The sequence below is a fragment of the Bombus affinis genome, chromosome 10, assembly GCF_024516045.1.
Source record: "Bombus affinis isolate iyBomAffi1 chromosome 10, iyBomAffi1.2, whole genome shotgun sequence".
NCBI lineage: Eukaryota > Metazoa > Arthropoda > Insecta > Hymenoptera > Apidae > Bombus > Bombus affinis.
In genome coordinates this window covers 435272-454997 of record NC_066353.1, presented here as the reverse complement: position 1 = coordinate 454997, position 19726 = coordinate 435272, and the positions used below count along the sequence as shown (strand labels likewise).

General features: G+C 38.1%; 2 protein-coding genes across 2 annotated transcripts in view; both read right to left on the bottom strand.

The window, feature by feature from the left end:
- Positions 1-19726, bottom strand: part of LOC126921207 (prolyl 4-hydroxylase subunit alpha-1) — a 369220-nt gene that overhangs the window by 267181 nt on the left and 82313 nt on the right. The window lies entirely within an intron of this gene.
- Positions 10265-11581, bottom strand: LOC126921273 (von Hippel-Lindau disease tumor suppressor). Its single transcript, XM_050732728.1, has 2 exons — positions 11355-11581; positions 10265-10562 (listed from the first exon to the last, which is right to left on the bottom strand). Exons 1-2 carry the CDS (start codon positions 11579-11581, stop codon positions 10265-10267), a joined length of 525 nt encoding a protein of 174 aa, XP_050588685.1.

Genomic DNA, 19726 nt, shown 5'->3' with positions numbered 1-19726 from the left:
AAAGAAACAAACGAACAGTCGTAAACCCGCTCGTAATTATAATCGAATGAAATTATAATCGAGATGAAAATAAATCTGCTACACAAATATACTAACAAATACTATGAAAATGACTAACTAAATAGAGTAAATAGAGCGCGATCGTAAAACAACTATCCCTCGGTCTTTTCTTTTTATCGTCAGCCTGGAAATTGCATAACGACACTCGATACACGCGGACGATGGGAGGTTGAATAGGAAAAGAGTCGGAATGAATGAAAACACGGTGGATCGATTTGAATCGGTGAACGAGGAGAAATTTAAGGGAAAATAGAACGAGAAAGGGAAGAGAGAAGAGAGAGAGAGAGAGAGATGGGTTTGTGGTACCGCAGGAAATGCCGCTCGCAAAACGCTCCCGGCCATTGTTTATCCAGCGCATCCGTTTTAATGCGCGCTATAATTGCAGAGAACGAAAAGCCAATGGGTTCCACTCTTTGACGCGATATTTCGACATCGACCACGGATCTTCCTTTTGACCCTCGACCGCGTTACTCGCAGCGACCGTCCCGATGCTTCCGTTCCAAATTGTTGCAAAACGAGCGTGAACATCCTATCGTAATTAGTTGCACGGCGGGTACAGGCCGTTATCGCGTGTTCCCGCATAAATAATGCAATCGCACGGGAGCAAAAGGTAAATTACGCGGCCGGTATGCTCTCAATGGGATGTCTAATAAACGTTAATTACCAATTATGCGATTCCCATCCTTAATCCTACTACTCTTCTTTCCAATTTTTCCATTTTCTCCAACATTGATTTTCTTCATCCTGTTTTTTTCTTTGTGTGTGTGTGTGTTTTTGTCTTTCACAATTCCTGGAGAAGACTGTAATTTGGCAAAGTGTTCGATAAACCATAGCGAATAGATGGTGGAAATGTTAGACTGTTACGTAGTTGGCAGCTAACTAGGGTGGAAATTAATAATATGTTGAAAGTAAACCGGAATTAATAAGCGCGATAATTGCTGCCAACTTTGAAAGACGAACTCGTGTAGTAAAGACAAATCCTAGGGAAAGTTTAGTTGGACTCGAATAACGAAATTTGTAATGCTGTTTGGATTAGGGAACTTGACAAGAATAGTTGAACTTGCGGGTTTGGCTTTAATAACTCGGTACGTTAAGAAGTTTGCTTGAAAGATACGTCTTATTAATATCCTTGTTAGTGCATGCTACCAACACGCGATATAGTATAATGAAGTATCAGTCCGGTTAAAAATTTATTGTAGATTGCTCGCTGTGGGAGGCCGGACGATAAAATTTTCAACCTATGAACATTCGTCTTTTGCTTTCGTAAAACACGTGTGACAATGTGTCAATAGAATTCGTCGTACCAAACGATGCTCTTCAAAGAAAGAGAATTCTCCAGTCCTATACATGTAGTATCGTGGACGAACCATAAACAATGTCGCGAGAGCCGAGGCGTCGTCGGGTCCATCAATGTGCCGTCGGTCCTTCAAGTGAATAGTTTCGTAGAAAAGGCCTACGCGACCCTGGCCACGGGCCTTCGCAGAACACATGCGTGGCAGAGCTAAGAAAAGACAAAGGGATGCTAGCCCAGGGGGTATTATCTAGTTGGGAAATCGTAGAGAGTGAGTTGAGAAGTCAGAGAGAGTGAGTACAGAAGCCGGAGAGTGTGAGTGGAGGAGCCGAAGAGTATGGAGAGCCGAGTATGATAATAAGACGTACGACAATATTGTAATCAGTTCGTTGTTTTGAATATTATTCGTTAAACCAAAACATCATTACTTGTCCTTACTTTAAAACTCCATTTAAGTTACTATATACATATCATAATTTTATAAATAACGATCTTCAACTACAAATTTCGTGTATTTCTCAATTTTACCTGTATCAATGACGAAATAGAAATATATAAAACCACTGAATTGTGTATATACATTTATTTTCACAAACGGGATACAAACACGCATTCGATCGATGGTACTGCAATTTTTTCATTTTGATTCCAATACCTACACGTCTATGAAAAAGAAGACATTACGAAACTCTGCTATGAAGCAGCTATAAAACACAAACTAGATCTGATAGAAAATTTACCGAGTAACTTTTTCCAAAAATTTTCCCATTTCAACAATGGTTTAATTTAGCGAAGGTAGATGTTTTTCCTTTGCACGAACGATTGCCGTGTGAAATTACATCCGACGAAACAAACTCGACAGTAGTGCGTGTTAACCTGGTTCGATGATTCTCGACGCAGGCATTTCGCAGTGCAAACGTGACCGCGGTGCAGAGTCGGCGCTTAAGTCGACGAGCGCTCGAAACTTCCGTTATAACGGAGGTGGTTGCGTCCTTAAGCGTCCATTGAATTCATGAAAACGCAAATAGGAATATGGCGGCGAATATGCGAGGCTCGTAACAGCTGGTCGCGAGGGGAATGGATCACCAACGGTGATAATGTTCGTTCCCTGGCACGGCCTTCGAATCTCGATTTTATTTGCCGCGTGGTGTGACTCGAATGAAATCGAATCGCCAATCCCAGTAATTGTTACATTCTTGAAAGTTTGTTATGGCTCAAGACAAAGAACGTAGTACTATACCATTGCGTTTTTCTTGTTTACATTTATACCGTATATACTACGTTATTTGTATCACATGTTATCATGTACACTGTATATCATTATATTTGTGTTTATATTAGCCTTTACGATAATATGCTTGTTGCTGTAGTAGAACTTCATTTAATCCAAATGTTATGCATTATCATGTTGTATTCGCAAGTACGTGTGTTTAAGATTTTAGCTATGTGATCATAATATAGAAGTACATATATCTATAGAAATATGACTCCTTGATTAGGTAGATTCCATAGGAAAATAATAAATAACATGACCTCTTATGTAATAACATGTGCTCTTATAACAACAGTCGAACCAAATTATAACTCGATCTAACGTTTCCTTCGCACGAGCGCAGAAGTATCGAACGTCCGAATAACGCGTTGCCAATGTTGGCGATGCCGATGAGCAATCCAATTCATTTAAAAATGCGCGTCGGTACGCAGAAATAACGAGCAACCATGATTTTGCTTTCGAACATCATCGCCATTTTCGTCGCCGAGATCGTGTGCTTGGCGTTAAAACGCAGTGACATAAATTTTCTGAAACGTGGCCTTTAATAAGAGAGTAGGATCACGTCTTCGAAAGAAAAACAGAAATTCAGACATGACTTTCTGAGGCTGTGCACCGTTTACAGGGTCGTAGTATAGTGGTAGTTCCGGTGGAGAAGGAAATTAAAGGGAATGTAGGTCGCGGAGGCTTTTCTATGAGAACGTGGATGGAGGGTGTTTAATTTAATCGTTGTTTTGTAAGGGAAGGGGCTTGGTATACTAAATTACACGCTGGTAATCTTAGGTCACGAGAAAGATAGGATATTCTTCTTCTTATTCATTGTACGAGGAAGGAAATGCAGACTTATGGTTCAAGAACGAAAACGTTCGTACGGAAAAAAGCTTTAGTGACCTTTAACGTATGGTAAAAGATAAAGAAACACGAAGCTATTGTCTCGCTAGACTACCAAGTATCAAGCACATTCTACAGGTTGAAACATGCTACGATGAATACATCGACACTTAGGTTTCATGAAATTTGCATCAGTTTCAAGCCAACATTTTGCTTGTGGTGTGATACCGACGTTGAAACACGTGTTTCAACATGTCTGGTTATTTCCTAACTCCGGTATTATTATTATTATTATTAGTATTATTATTATTAATAGGAGGTATGCTGATTATATAAAATAAAAAATTAAAGAAGATTTCTTTCAGAAGGGTATTCACTTTTTACAAAATCATATTCGATATTCCTGCATCGATACAAGTTGGTTTTAATACTCATTTGCCCATACACATCTATACGCATTGTAACATGTATCGTGAAACTCACATGTGCATGCACGCGTTACTACATGTTTCAACATGTAAAGCTCCCTTTAGAATTCCTTAGCAACTACTAACATCTATACGTACGTATATTTAAATGATTGACAAAATAAGGGGAGGAAAAAGATGTGGAATATTAAACTATCAGCTCGTCAAACTTCCGAATATTGAAATTCTCTGGCGATTACCAATATCGTATATATAGATGAAATATATATTTTTTTATTTAAATGATTCACAGAAACAGAAAAACTTTCAATTTATTAGCTATGCTGTCAATTGTTTCGTAATATTCGCAATTAGTTTCGCAATACTTGTCTCTAGAGGCTCGTGACTTCTCTTTTGTCGAAGAAGAATCGCAACGAGATTCACATCGGCTCGACCCCGATTCCACAGATTTTCCGCGTTTTCTCTTCTCTGCTCTGTAACCGCGACTTCGAGTCACGACGCAGAGACAACAGTCACGAAGCGTATCTTCGCGTGCAAATAAACGTTGAGACCGAGTCAATGCGCCGGTCCAATGCGAAACCGATGAGTGTTTGAATAACGGAAACAGGGGATTCTTCAGCGACGTTTCCTTTTCCTCTTGTTTCAAGCAACGTAACCGAGAATGCAAATTGTCTTTCGCACTCTTTTTCTATTTTTACTTATCCGTTTTTATATTTTTATACTAGTTCTTAACGTTGCATCAACCGCACATATGTATGTGGTTGTTAGTAGACTGCGGATGTTTGTGTAATTTTATATCTCTATGAACGTAACTAAAAAGAATGAAATTCATCACAATAGTTACCCTAGATATATCACATATTTGTGCATATTATCAACATTTTGTAGATTTCTACATCTTTAAATTTCTCAGATATACGTAAACAGCAGCAATCCAGTTATAAGCGACGATAACGAAGATTGGAAATATCGTGGAGAATAGATTTTACTTTTGATAGCCCGCATGGTAAGAGTTTCGCATTTCTTAAAGAAAATTGGATTTTCTCTTTTTATACATTTTGATATTTTATTCGCGTGCTAGAATCGAGGTATGATTTCAAACGAGGAGTGGATTAAAATTGCGATGAATTTGGATGACTGCTCCGTTAAAAGTTTTGCGCATTTCGTGAAATAGTACCGAGAAAATTACTTCTGGTTTAGTAGTAGTAATCGCAAGTTGGCAGAAATTGGGAACGAACTAACTCAAAAGCTCGTTAAGGTTGCATTGAGATTCGAAAGCTTATCGAAGGTTCGTTTTAACCATCTGTTCAACGTGCAAAAAAGTGGAAGATTTCTTAATGATCCTTCAAGATTTACAGGACATAAAATATTCTTTAGCGTGTGACCGACGTGGTATTATTAACTCTTCAAAGTTTCAAGTCCTTGATCTTACATTCTTTACATGTATTAATTTTTCACGCTCCATTCATACTACTTTGACAATATTATGCTATGTATGTACCTACCATAATCCCTTCACGTAACACTGCCTTATTCGATATTTAAAAACCAAAGACATTGGACGCAATTTTACCTTATCCTTCAGATGAATTAAAATCAAGAAACATACTATATGCGACAATAAGAAACTAAGGATTATGCTTCGACAATTCGCGTTTCATTTAAGCATATAAAAAATCGTACTTATTAACATATCATTAACCGTTAATTTTATGCAAGAATTAACGTGCATCACCTTTACTCTTTTACATAAAATCTGACGATGTAACTTTACATATGAAAACACGAGTTTACTCGTGGCCGGTCGACAATGTTTTAACGCGAGTTTAATTTTTTGCACAGAACCACGTTTCTTGAAACTCGTAGAAAAACGAAAGCCCGTTGACTCTGAAAGTACCGTGTTTCTCTAACTGCCTGAAACTTAAATGCCATCAACCTAATAGCATTAATAAAAAAGAAAAGAAACTCTTTCAGCAAGATTTTAATTTAAAACGTTCCACTCGTAAAACAGCGGCCATTCCGAAAGAAATATCCCATTGGTAGGAAGTTGAACACGGCATGGTCCGAACGTCACGGTCGTAAGACTTCCGGCAGGTGGCTCATTAGATTTCCGCCACTCTGTGACATTTCGCGGTGCGTTTAAGATCCATTAGGATCGGGCCAGATTAACGAGGTAGTAACCAGAGTCCATTTGCAGCGCATTTAATTGACCGTAGTCCCTGCGAATGGCCGCAGACCAGCCTGAATCATCATCACCAATTCTCTTCGCGACGCTTCCTGGTCCATTGTCGACCGTACAATGTACGGCGAAAGGATCGAGACCAAGACGACAGTCTGCGCTTCGGAAATTCTTTAAACCATACCTCGCCGTTGTTCCGTCAATTTAATGGAGTGCTTTATTCTTGAAAGCCTGTTCTTTGCTTTTGTTTCGCGAGGAAAGCTTTCTCGAAGTGAAGATTTGATTCACAATTAGATTCGAGGATATCGTAAGAGAATGTTTACGGTATTGTTTAATGCGAAAATGAATATACTTCGTTGCTCGAACACAGCTTGGTTTTGCCATTAATGCCAATTATAATGTTGTTTTCTAAAATTGCTTCTTCGTACTGTTCAGCTTTCGTCAAGCTTCCTTTCGTCTATACATAGTGACGCTTTTCCACGACGAAGCGAGCCATCTTCAACAACCATACCTTCTCGCGTAACTTCCTAGTCACAACCATCCCCCACCACTACCGTTAATTTGACTCCAAGTGGGGGAAGCGGTCTTGAGGTTTCGACATAATCGGCGCGAGCTATAGAGACGCGGATCTTCCTATTATTCGCCGCAATGAGCGCGCATTATCGCGGTGTGTTTCGAGCCAGGATATATTTAACTCGGCTAATGGTTAATCAACGCACGTATGCACTTCAGCAGACGGAAACATCCCGAAGGAAAGTTCTCGGGGATAGTCAGAGCGGATCGTATGCTTGATTACAGGCAGACGAGGGATGAGGAACCGGTTTAATAACTTCGTAACTCTACTTACGAATTGCGGAAACGAGGCCGGATTACCAACTGCTTGGCTGCGATTTTCACGAAGAAATTTTCTACCTCTCTCTCATTCTCTTTTTCTCCCTCACTTACTTCCTCTCTACCCTCTCACTTTTTCTCCCTCGCCTCGTTCGTGGAGATTTTCGACACTTTCTACGAAAGAGTGGAAGCTCGAGAAACTCGAACTCGATCGATGAACAAGAAGACGAAGCGTTCTCCTTTTGTTCGAGGAGTTGGGATATTTTTCAAACCCATTCTTCTATTTTCGCCTTGTTCCTTTATATCGAAGGAAGCGGGGTAAGTTCGAAACAGTGATAAATCGAAGACCAGGAATTTTTATGATGCTGATAGTTCGGTATTGAATAGATACCCGAGATTGTCGATGTTCTACTCTCCCCCCCCCCTCTCTCTCTCTCTCTCTCTCTCTCTCTCGCTCGCTCGTTCTCTCTTTCTCTCTCCATTTGTCGGTGGGATTAATTAGAGACCAAGTGACTATTACATGGATTAAAGTAACTCTTTTTTCCAGGTACGCCAAAGGAATAATTTTTTCAATGATAGAAAATCTAGGTTTTAAGTTTCTGGTAGAAAGGACTGCTAACTATGTTTTTAGAGAAATCGAAGAACGATATTTCACATTCAAAGTTTCATTCTTCGTTTTTCTCCGATATGCTTGATTTTATCTTGTAGCTGTTTCATCGATACAAGATAAAATTTCAAAAATTTCGGCGATAAAACACACCCCTTCCCTTAAAATAACCATTCATTAAAATCATACTTCGGAAGATTCTATATTTTAATTGTTCGTTTGAATTCGTCGCTCGAAGCTTTTATCCTGGCTGTTTCTCCTTCGTCCTGGATGTTCGGTTTTACCGCATAACCGTCGAATCGACGTTAAAACGATAACAGAATAGAAATACATAAATTGTTCAATGGCAAAGATTTTTAAACAGAATTAAATGTTTTTTTAAATAATCAAACAACGACGTTCCCCATTCCAAGTGATTTTCCCTACATCTACGTTTTATCGGACAATTTTCCTGATAATCGTAAATCTTCTGGTCCGCAACCAATGGGAAAATGAAGCTTAAAAACGAAAGGAGAGAACGATGGATAGGTTCATCGAGGAAACAATAAATCACTATTTTTTCTCATGCCGTTTAATCACCTTAAAAGTATTCACGAGTAAAAATACTTACAAGTCAAGTAATTTACATCGAGTTAATAAAAGATTACCGCAATGTCCCTTGTCACAAGGGAGTTTCTTAAAAAGTAGCAACATTTCCACCGATAAAACACCAGCGAATGTTTAGGATTATGAAAATATAGGATATGAAAAATATGAATAACTATCTCTACGGCAGCAACAGTTCGCTCCTTTATGTACCTTAAAATAAACTTACTAATAACCATGATTAATTGATACAATAATAGTAACATTCGACCGTAGACTAATTATATGTATGAAAATGTTATTAAATTGTAAAATTGACAAAAATGAGTTGCGAAGGAAACCAGTAAAATATTTGTTCTCTCGAGATCCTACTTTTAATTAATCTACCAAACGCAGATCGTTTTTAATCTCGCAATTAATTCAGAATTACATTTATCAGACTTTAATTACTTACAGTTTATTGATTATTGCAATCAACGAAGAGAAATAAAAGAAAAGAGGAAGACAATTACCGAAGCGGATAGTTTATCGATTATATCAGATATCACGTGGAATGTGTTAATTTTCCTTGCGCTTCGAACAGAGTTAAACGAAATTACGACGTGCAACGTGCATAACAATTCACGATAAGAATTAAACGATATCAAAGAACTCAAACAGCGATATATTGTACTTGCAACGTTTTTAATATTTTCTACGTTTAATTATTTTCGTTGAATTATTTTCAATCTAATCGTGGTTTCTTCTATTGCCAAAAATTTCATTAGGATGAAAAACGAAAAGAATGAAAAAAGCTTTTTGTTTGATGTCGTGTATAAACGATAAACGATCCACCATCGATCAAATTTAAAAGCGGCGATATTCAAAGAGTGAGCATAATATACAAAAGCGTACAAAATATACAAAGAGTATATTCGCTGCAGTTCCTAACAGACGAAACAGATATCTGTCCAGGTCCTATACTTTGAATTATTTTCATAAAGTAAGAAATTTTATCACGAATATCCATAGTCTATTTGAGTGTTACAATTTTTTTTCCAAATATTAAGAGCTTTTTTGATTGTCGCAACAAGTGACAAATAGATTCGGGAACCAGCTTGGTTAAAAATTGTCGAAACTGGTGTTTTTTTCGCGGAAGGCGAACAGGCTCTGGAGGAATTCGGCGCGCGCCGATAAGCTCGGAACGTTCAAGCGATAAAATACACACATATATTACACGTATGTACACATTGTACACGTATCGCGGTTTCGAGAGGGAAGCGACGTAACTCAGCAGACTATCGTGGCTTTTCGGTGAGTCGAGGCAAACACGTGCCGATCCAGCCAAACGTTTGTTCCGCGAATTTGCGATATAGTTTTGTTGTAATCCGAACTTCGTCCCGGAGAAGTTTCTTCCGCGAATTTTCATGATTTTATATTAATATCATTTCTACAGATTTTTGTGTTCTTTTATTTCTGCTAAATGTACTTGCATTACAATTTTAATATCTACTGTCTTGGTCTTCCATGTAAAATCGAACTGCCACGTTTTCATCGTTCTCAAATCTTAACAATGTATCAAGATACTCGTACCTCGCTACATCGAATTCTAACGAAATTCTGAAACGTTTCGTATAACTCGCCTAATGTATCTATAAAAGATTCGCACGTTATGGCGTTCAAATACTTACGTTACCATACGACGCTTTCGGGTTTGTTATATCACAAAACTCGCGTGTTCGTCACGGCACTAACGAAACTCCGAAATGTATGATTCCTACATGGTAAGTTCTCAAATACTTCCATGAGTCAGAATACGGCGCTATAAAGCGATCAACAGATATGTAGTCGCTCGCGCGGTTTCTAACATCGTTCGAAAATCCCTAGCTCGTTGCGTGTTGCCTAAAAACCAGCGGAGCCGCCAACGGATCCTCCAAAAACCGTCCTGAAATATCCCACCTTCCATTGAGAAGCCTCCAAGTCCAATTTCCTGAAGCTATGCCGCAGCAACCCCGAAAATCCAAAGTAAGTTCCTCTTCAAAGCCAATAGACCGGAAAACGCTTTCCCCGCGAAACCACCGGCAAACCAACCGCTATACTGGCAGAATCTTCCGACCGGAGTCACCTGAATATCACGATGGCGGAGATCCAGGGATCAGAAGAGACACCGGGCTGGCACTCGCTAAGCCGTACGGATCGATCGCTACAAGTTTGGAGGGTTATTTAGTGCCTCGTTTTTCAGCAGCATGACCGCGAGCTCATACTGAAGGCTCCTCGGAATGTCGAGCTGAAACGCCTGTTCATCGTGCGTCAAAAGACGCCTGATGGACCTCAGACACAGCTCGCGCAGGCTATAAACCGGTAGCGTGATGAAGACGTCGATCCTTACGCGTCTTCGACGGGGATGCAAAGCCACCCTGATGGGGTAGCGACGTTCCTGCCTTACTAACAACAACGGACTCGGCCTCGGGAAGAACACGTCCTTCTGGTTCACTGTGTACCTAAAAATCCCCATCGTGCAGCCAGCTGCCCTTCATTCGCCTGATAATTATGGTCTAATCGTTGTTCATGAAGGAAATTTGGAGTCGCGTCGAACGAAGAAAGAGTTGTAGCGTTTTGAAGCTTTTCCTGAATGGCAAGGTGGATTTTGAAGTAGTTTCTATCGATTTTTGGAAGATGGAGGGCGAAGCGGTGATGTAGTTTAATTTTGGTAACGAGAAGAGCGATGTTGGCTTCGATTGTTGAAGCTGAATCTTGCAAAGCTGTAGTGGCTATCGCGTTTCAAGTTCCAATGGAGATATGTACAAGTACTTCCTTGTGTGGCGAACATGCAGTACCACGTTTCTTATTCGATCGTTATGTCTGTCATATCCTGAATTCTAGAATTCTAGAATTTAAGAATTGTTGTAATACGTATCTTCTTCGCCGCGTTTCTTATTAGTTAAAAACCTAAACATGTAAAATCTTTGCTTAGATCTAAATGTATGTTTTTAAACCAACTCTTTCTTCGTTCAGCGTCTGGGCAAAACGCACAGATCCCCACAGAACAAACTCTAACCGCATTAATGGAGATAGCATCGTCTGTTTCGATCGTTAGAAAGCCCCTTTACCATTCGACCACGCGAATCAGGAAAACGCGAAGGGAAGAAGCAACAGACCCTATGGTTCCTTTCAAATACGATCGACATAACAAAAGGAGAAAGAAAGTTAAGATTCAAAAGTGCCTTTGGAAATTCAACGGATTTCGAGAGGATCCAATTTTTCGATTTCGAAGAATCTTCGAGGAATCCTACCTTTCTTTGGTTTCTTGGTCGACGAAGATCCACGGATGCGTAACGAACGTGTCGATGTCGAGACAATCGTCAGGCGACAATACACCGTAGCTGACAGCCCGACCTTGATAATCAATCCAGTAGAGAACGACGTTGCGCATCGTCTTGTTGATGAACCTAACGAGGGACACGTACACGTTGTTGATCGAACGAAGCAGGGGCTCATGTTGTTGCTGGCTCTCCCCCATTCTTCCGGCGCCTTTCTTAGCTCAGCTTTGACCAACTGCGAAACTTCGCTGCACTGAAAATATCGCTCTTTTTTCCGCCTTGCCACCTTCTCCTCCCCTCGAGTTACGATCTCACGACGACTGAAAGCAGAAAATCAAACGGACCTGGATTAATCGAGGGCTGTCTGATTCACGTGCATCGAAGAAGATTTTGGTAAAGAAAAGCTTCATAGCATCTTCTTTCTGATGTTTGTGATTTTATTTAGTATCATCATATCTCATCGATTTTACTGTGAATAATTTCACTTGTACGTGTAACATCGCCTGTTTTGTCGACCGTTCGCAGAGAGACGCGATCTCAAGAAGCGCGTCAACGAGAGTCGTAAATTCCCGTTACAATATACAATCGACGCCACGAAACTGATCGATCCCCTATTTCATTTAAGATAATAGAGGTAGTTGAATTAATTATAACGCTGAGGTAAGAGGTTATAATATGTTATGTATTTCCAACAACTTGTAGACAAGATGATTACGCACGTTGCGTATATACAGGCTGGTTGGTAACTGGTGGTACAATCGGAAAGGAGGTGATTCTACGCGAAAAAAAAATTTTGAATTTTTTTTCAGTTAATTTTTTATGTAATCTTAAAATATCAATAAACAAATGATAAAAAAAATGGATAGTAAAAATATTTTTTGTTTCGTTTGTACAAAGCTTCAAAAACGACCCGAAATTCATGCCTCTAGACTAGAATATCCCCTTAAAAATTCGAACGCGATGAATATTTTCGTCAACCAGCATCAACAAGGGAAGGAGAAAGAATACGAGTCGGAAAATCGATCGGACATAAACTATTTTTCTGACCAAACAGGCCGAACCAACTAGGTACGTTGGTCAACATATCATAAAAAACATTGGAATATTTGTCAGCCGATTTTTTCATCTCCCAGTCTCTGACCGTCTCTTTCGCGTGTTTGTCCATATCGACTCCATTTCTCGACCAAACAGGAAAATATTTAGGGGAAAAGGTACCGTCCGTATGAAATCTAATGGTCTATACCGCGTGAAAAAAGAAAACGCAAATTGAATATATCACGTTTCGTCGTGAGGCCACTCTTTTCAGCGATATCCGATATATTTTTCGAGGGAAAATACGGTGGTATCCCTCAAAAGTGTATCATTTTAAGAATAATAATAATATAGTGTATCATTTAATTAAGTGTATCCATCATAAGTGTCGCGTTTGAAATGTGACGAGATTTGATTCACAGATAATTGTAAGGTTCGAATATGTAAAGGTTTCGATATTAGAAAACCTGAGTATTCGAGAGTTTTATGGTCCGAAGATTTGTATGTTGGAAAATTTGGATGTTAGGTAATTTGCAAGTTCGAAAATTTGAGAGTTTGGAAATTGAAAAATGCTAGAATTCGAGAATTTGGAAATCCGGGAGCTATTTTAAAATTTAAATGCGCACAAATTTGAAAGTTGAAAAATTTAAATATTTGAAGATTAGAAACAATTTGAAAGACTGGAATGTTTAACCGTTCGAAAGCTTGAGATTTGAAACAAAACGTCACCTAAGCATTGCAATTTTAAATTTTGCGATTGACATAGTTCAATGCGAATAAATTGAGACGAGACACGGTCTAAATATAAATTGGGAAAGTTCAAGAACCGTCTGGGGAGCCAGGATAGCTAATAATTCATTTAAATAATATCTGACATTAACTCGACGCGAGACACGTTTATTTAACCAAGGCAATCAATCATGGGATGGTAATCAAATAGCTGTACATTCTCCGACGATCTCGTGCGTCAGTGAGAAATGTCGAGACGAATGAAGGCGTTCCAATATTCCTGTTGTAATATAAGTTGTACTTATCCACTAACCAATGATTGTTCGTGAAAAGTCTATTACTAAAATTAACACGTTTCTGAGAATACAGCTTGCTGCGGTCACAAATAAATTTATATGCTTCTTTGTTTCAAGATCTAATTTAATTATTTCTCGACAGTCTATAATTTACCTACGACCACGTGAAATTTATTCATTCATTTGTTCAGATAAAAGATATTACGCAAGCATAGCGTGACTTTTATTTCCTCTAAACAATCCCAGTCGTTTAACGCTAAAACAACTAGTCTCTGATGTATAAGTAAATATAACGTATGTGATTAATTGTAATCAAAATGGTATGGTGAAAATGAAATATGTATTAGATTGTCCGAAAAATGACTTTCTTTCGCAAACGTGTTTTTTCCAACAATGCACCTTCGTATAAACGTGAAACCAAGTCTGTCAAATGTCGCGGTGTTTATCTTAACAATCTCAAAATAATCTAAAATAATATAAAACGAAAAACATTGTGCGTCTATTATTTTCTCATAGAACGAAAGAAACTTTTCGGACAACCTAATATAATTATGTTTCGATCTCAGGAAAGATCTACATCAATTTGACCAAGAGCTCTTGCACGATTTTGCCAATTGTAATTGAAAAAAGATTGAAACCAATGGTTCTTATGGATTTGATAATTCTAGTGTTAGAATCAATGGCTTATTATTAACAAAAAAAATCTACATAATTCAAATCCTATAGTTTTCTATTTTACCTAATTCTAAAATATTTGTAATTTGTAAATATCTTCTTCTAAACGCGTTTTTATCATTAATGAAATATTAATTCGACTTGGAAGTTCAATTTCTCGGTTAAATGGTCACCAGAACCAAACGAAGAAACGGAATTAACGCGAAATCCTACTTTTCAATTAAATTTTCGCGTCAAAGGGGAGGCAGCGAAAAGCGCACAATCGATTGCTCGGATATGCGCGTATTATCAAACAGAAATGGGAAGCTCACGAGTATCTAGCGTTTCCGGGATTTCACTTTTCCAGTGAAAAGCCGTAATGGAGTTTTGGCGTTCTCCGCCATTGTTTTGCTGTTTTATAAGCGGATGAGAGTACCGCCATCGTGATGAACGGCAGCAGAACAGAAACAACGATGATTTTACACGATGCACGCGTCGACATATCTGAAACGAATTTCTACAATTTCCCTGTTCCTGATATTTAAACGGCGTTTCTTCCCGATTATTCGTTTCGCAAAAAGTTTCTAGTGAAACAATCGGAAACGATAACGAAGTCAATCGTAAGTGGCAAAGAGGAAAATTGTCTTTCGGTGTAACAAAGTTCGAGAAGCTTTTAAAGATTTATCTTTTCTTCGATTTTTGCAAAAGCTTAATGTCATTTCTGAATGTCGAGAATTTAGAAGTTTAACTATCGCGCAAAAAGATTTTTATATATAATGAAAGAGAAAAAACATTTTTATTTCGTTCTTCGTTAAAATCATCAAAAAGAAAACCGCTTTGATTGATATTCTTTGATCGAAAGTGATAACTAAAGAACGTAACCGATGAAAGCCAGCAGAAATGATAGAGAATTTTTCAAAGAACGATATGAAATGAAAGTGGTACGTTATGAAGGATACGATAATTTGTCAAAAATCGGATCCCGTTACTCTTCAGACTGCGTGTACAAAGAAAGCGCTCAAGTACGAAACAAAATATAAATGGAATTACGTCGACCGATCAATTTACCAGGATCTCTCAAAGGTAACAGAGATTCCACAATTGCCAACCGAGGATCCGAAAAAAGCGAAGCCCCATCCCCTGCTTTAATAATCGATTTCCTTTCTCCGAGAGCTATACACGAACAGCATAATAATTCCTTCTTCAACAGGTCGTAAAGCATTTCATCGCGGCTATGAGGAATTTCACGCTCACCGTTTTCATTAAAACTTTTCCCTCTGTCGGCCATCAATGACCGATATAACCAACGAGCGAATATCGACAAACCCCACGGTTAGAATTAGCGATGACAAGGGCGGCAAGATTTACGTCGGTCGACCAAAGCCGCAATAAGAAGTTATTCTATATATCTTTCGCGATTTATCGCGACGCGAGTGCCGTTTTGTCCCGTGGGACTCCAAGTTTCCACGAAACTTCTGTTCGTTCGTGGATTCGAAGATTACAATCTGGCGCGGATTACGCTAACAATATCGTTCGAAATGATTCTTCGTATTAATTTCTGACATCTTCGACGGAATTTCAATCGGGATGCTGAGTGTTTTCACTTATTTCTTTTTATCTTATTTATTATTAGCACGTAGTGATTTATATTACAAGTAAATTTTAATTTTGCAAATTTAAAATATCTCCTAAAAATACAACGACAATGGTGGTTGTAATTTCTCCTTAGTAATAACAATTATTATTATTGCTATATAGTATTACTTGTTATACTCTATTGTTTATTTCTATGTATAGTTGCGCCATTAAAAATACGGTAGCTCAACGCGAAGCATTCGTATAAAATAAAAATATTACTTTAGCGTATCGGGTTTTTTTTTTAAAATATTGTTTGCTTATTTTTGTGAAAAGCTATCACACGATATGATATATAATGCCAGTTAGAGATTGCAATTTGCAATTTCGAAATCGCGTGAAACATAACTATTTCCATTTATTTATTTTATTAATTTCCTTGTTAATTTTTTAATTCATGAAATATACACGTTAACTGTTTGTTTGCAGATCGTACCAAGCTGTAAGAAACTTCTTACATTTTTTTCCGATAGAAAATAAAAAGCGATCTTCTTGCAGATGTTAAATAAATTAAATAGACTGTATCAATGGGCTTAGAATATTTCTCGTGGGGCAGGCGTAATGACGAGCGAAACAAGGAGAGGCGAATGAAGTTGATATGACATGCAGGAAGTGAAAAATGGTTGTTTCGTACTCGTTACATGTTCCTGGAAATGATTCTTTGCGGGGGAGTTATAATGGCGGACACAGAAGATAAATGAAGGAAGTTCATACACAGAAAATGAGAAATAATTGTGCTGTGTAATGCGACCGAACGAAAAGAAATTCAGTGGCCTTACAGTACTTTACTGTAAAACTAAACCCGAACTTACATCGTTTCGCTTTGGAGAAACACGTCGGATGAACGCTGCTTTTATCCTCAGTATAGTTCACGGATGAAACGTGTTTCTTCGAAGTGAAGCAGCGTAGATTCGGCTTAACCTACTATACGTTGAATTTAAACAAAGAAAAACAAATATTTGATCATTGCGCGACTCGAACTTTCACTATTCGGTGGAATAAATAAACACGATTAATACAATATTGGGAGAAATAAATAACAAAAATGAATAAAACCAACACGAAATTCAAGATCGAATTGCCAATATTTGATAAAATAACAAACAAACATAAATCTCTCGAAAAATATTATCAACGGTCAAAAGAAATCGACAAAAACGAAAGCTCTGTCTGATTGAAGAATTTTCTTCAAAACTAATCTACTGTTATTTAAACAAACAATCAATGCACGATTCAAATTTCCGATACTCGGTAAAATAAAAAACAAACATAAATTCAATCAATATAATACTCAATGAAACAAATAACGGAAATAAATACAAGCAAAGCAAGACTCAGTAGATGGAACTTTCGATATTCGATAAAATAACTAAACATAAATCAATCGAAAAAATATCATCGGCCAAGGCTCATCGAGGAGATCGATAAAGATGAGGACTCGGACTGATCGAAGAATTTTCTCATTTCGACATGGTGCAGACGCGTTATCGTTCATCATCCACTTTTCCCCCGAACGACTTTTTCTCCGCTGACAGATTAGAGTCTGTTAAAAGTCGATGGCCGGTGATTCCGACGCCGGGATAGCGAGAAATTGTGCTTAAAAGCCACGACTCTATTGTTCTTTGTCTCGTTTCGTATCTCCTTCTTGTCGCTTGCATAACGCGAGTCGCAATTACGTTCAAGGGAGTCGCGTGTTCGTCATTGGGGGAGAAAATGGAAACGTCCAGGCTAAAATATCTCGCAATTGTCCTGCAAGATTGGGGGTCGATCAAGCCGCATCGCGGTCAGAGCTTCCTCTCAGTCGAGAGAATCGTATCGATTTACAGATCGAATGTGAAGAGAAACTTGAAATTTTAGGGCTGAAGGTTAATTGTTTATACTTCTACTTGCTGAGTTATTTTCTTATAATTTGATTATTTTATCAAAGATAGCGTTTATCCAAGATGTTTGATTATTTCGTGCAAAGCTCAATTAAGTTTTCAAGTTCACGGAATAAGTAAGTTGTTGAAGCTACCTGATCCTATTTCTTCCTTTTTATGCTAATATGTACTAAGCGTGGCAAGCGTAGAGTTTCGTAGGAAGTTTCTTAGACTTGACTGGATATCGAAAGTTGTGCTTTTTACATGTTTATTAAGTCGACGATACGCTAATTTCTTCCTTCGAACTTCCTTTCACGTTGTTACTGGTTATACAAATTCTCAAGTATGTACATACTTCGGCTTACTATAATTTACATAGAATCTTAAACATTTACAAATGTACAGTATCAAATGTTAAACCTGTACTAGAAATAGAAGATGGAAATTTCCAAGAGAAATATTAATACGAAACATACGTAACTAGATTAAACAAAAATTATCCTTTACAAAAATTAAATCTTTCGTCAAATTCAACTTCTTTAGAAGACCTTACAACCAACAGCACTCTACACTGGCTTATTGTTAGAACAATAACTTTAGTGTCAAAGACAACATTAAGCAAGTATAATTTATTTTCTCCATTTCCACAGATATTTCCCAAAAATCCTTTAAGTAAACAGCAAGTATGTGGAGGAATAAGTGAGCATGGTTAGATCGATGAGGTAAAGGTTACAGGGTTGGATCCAAGAGAGATAGTTGTCTGACGATTTCGACTATCGTGCCGGTGAAATTACAACTAGCGGAGGCAAGCCGAGCCGACGTTGTAATTTCCCTGGTAATTTGCAACTAACTCCGCGAAATGGCCGTCAGCAACGAGGCAAGGATCCCTTCAAATTGGAAATAATGAACCGTCGAACTTGGTCAGGCGATCTTTTCCGCGCCGGCAACGCAGCCCACGGTGAAACTTTCTTAACGAACGTGTAATTCGAAACGCACTGGTTACTGAATTTTGCTTCAATTTTAACGAAGCCGAACAAGAAGTACGCCCTGTTTACCGTGCAGGTGGAACTTGGAATGATTTTTGATCAGTTATTTTTTCGATCGACACGCGAGGCATACTCGAAACGCAAGTTAATTGCGAAAATAGGAAACTTCGGCTCGTATGGGTTCGCTGGTTTGTCTAATTATCGCAGAACGTTTAAGTGGCGGAGTTGAGCGACTAGAAAAGCTGAAGAATCGCGAAGATAAAGGATTCGAGGAGCTAAGGATTCAGAAGTCTGGAAACACTGAGAACCGAAGCTTTGAAGAGTTTGGAGAATTATAGAATTTTAAGACTGAATTAACGAGAAATTAGAAGTTCGGAAAATCACAGAATTAGAGCGTTAGGAAATTGAAGAATTATAAAATTAAGGTTCAGAAGGACGGAGGTTTGCATAGTTGAAAAATTAAAATTTGGAGGACAATCAAAGAATTAGAGAATTAGAAAATAGCTTTTAAGGTTAAGCATCGTTAAACAAAGAATTAAATTAAAAAACAAAGAATTTCTACTAGATCGATGGAACAAGAAAATTTGATCAAAAGGGAGAAATCGATCAATTAAGTAGTTACGTCCATCAGTCGAGGTAACAGTGCTAATTTAATACTTCTTTATTGGATAATACCTCGTCTTCTCGATCATTCTCAATGAACGTTCTTCGTCGTTGCGGTGGGAGATCCATCAGCTACTTTCTTGTATAAACAGACGCGAGAATGGATATCCTTACTTTGCTTAATAAAGATCTATTGTACTCTTTCACATCGTCATGAAAATCATGACAATACTTTTAATCGTTGCATCTAAGAATCAGCAGTGAAAAGGTCTAACGGCTATATTCGCTAATTTATTACGTTGTCTCTTCTTGTACTTGGCTGAAGATACTCAGGCCAAAAATCCAACTTTCTCTGTACTCTATAACGAGTGAATCTTTACTTAACTTTCACTTTAACATCTTCCTTGTAGACACTACACTCGTCTGCAATACCAGACTTCAAAGGAAAATAACGTTTCTCCGAGCTTGGACAATTTAATTAACAACAGTAAGTTTTTAGTATGCTAATTGGAAACAAGGAAACTAGAAAGTAGAATTGTAATTTGGTCAGA

Bases quoted from the DNA above. Each gene is read 5' to 3' on its own strand.
- LOC126921273 (XM_050732728.1), bottom strand. From the start codon at position 11,581: ATGGGGGAGAGCCAGCAACAACATGAGCCCCTGCTTCGTTCGATCAAC. The intron at 10,563-11,354 runs GTAGGATTCCTC...GGGGATTTTTAG, and splicing joins GACCAAGAAACCAAAGAAAG to GTACACAGTGAACCAGAAGG.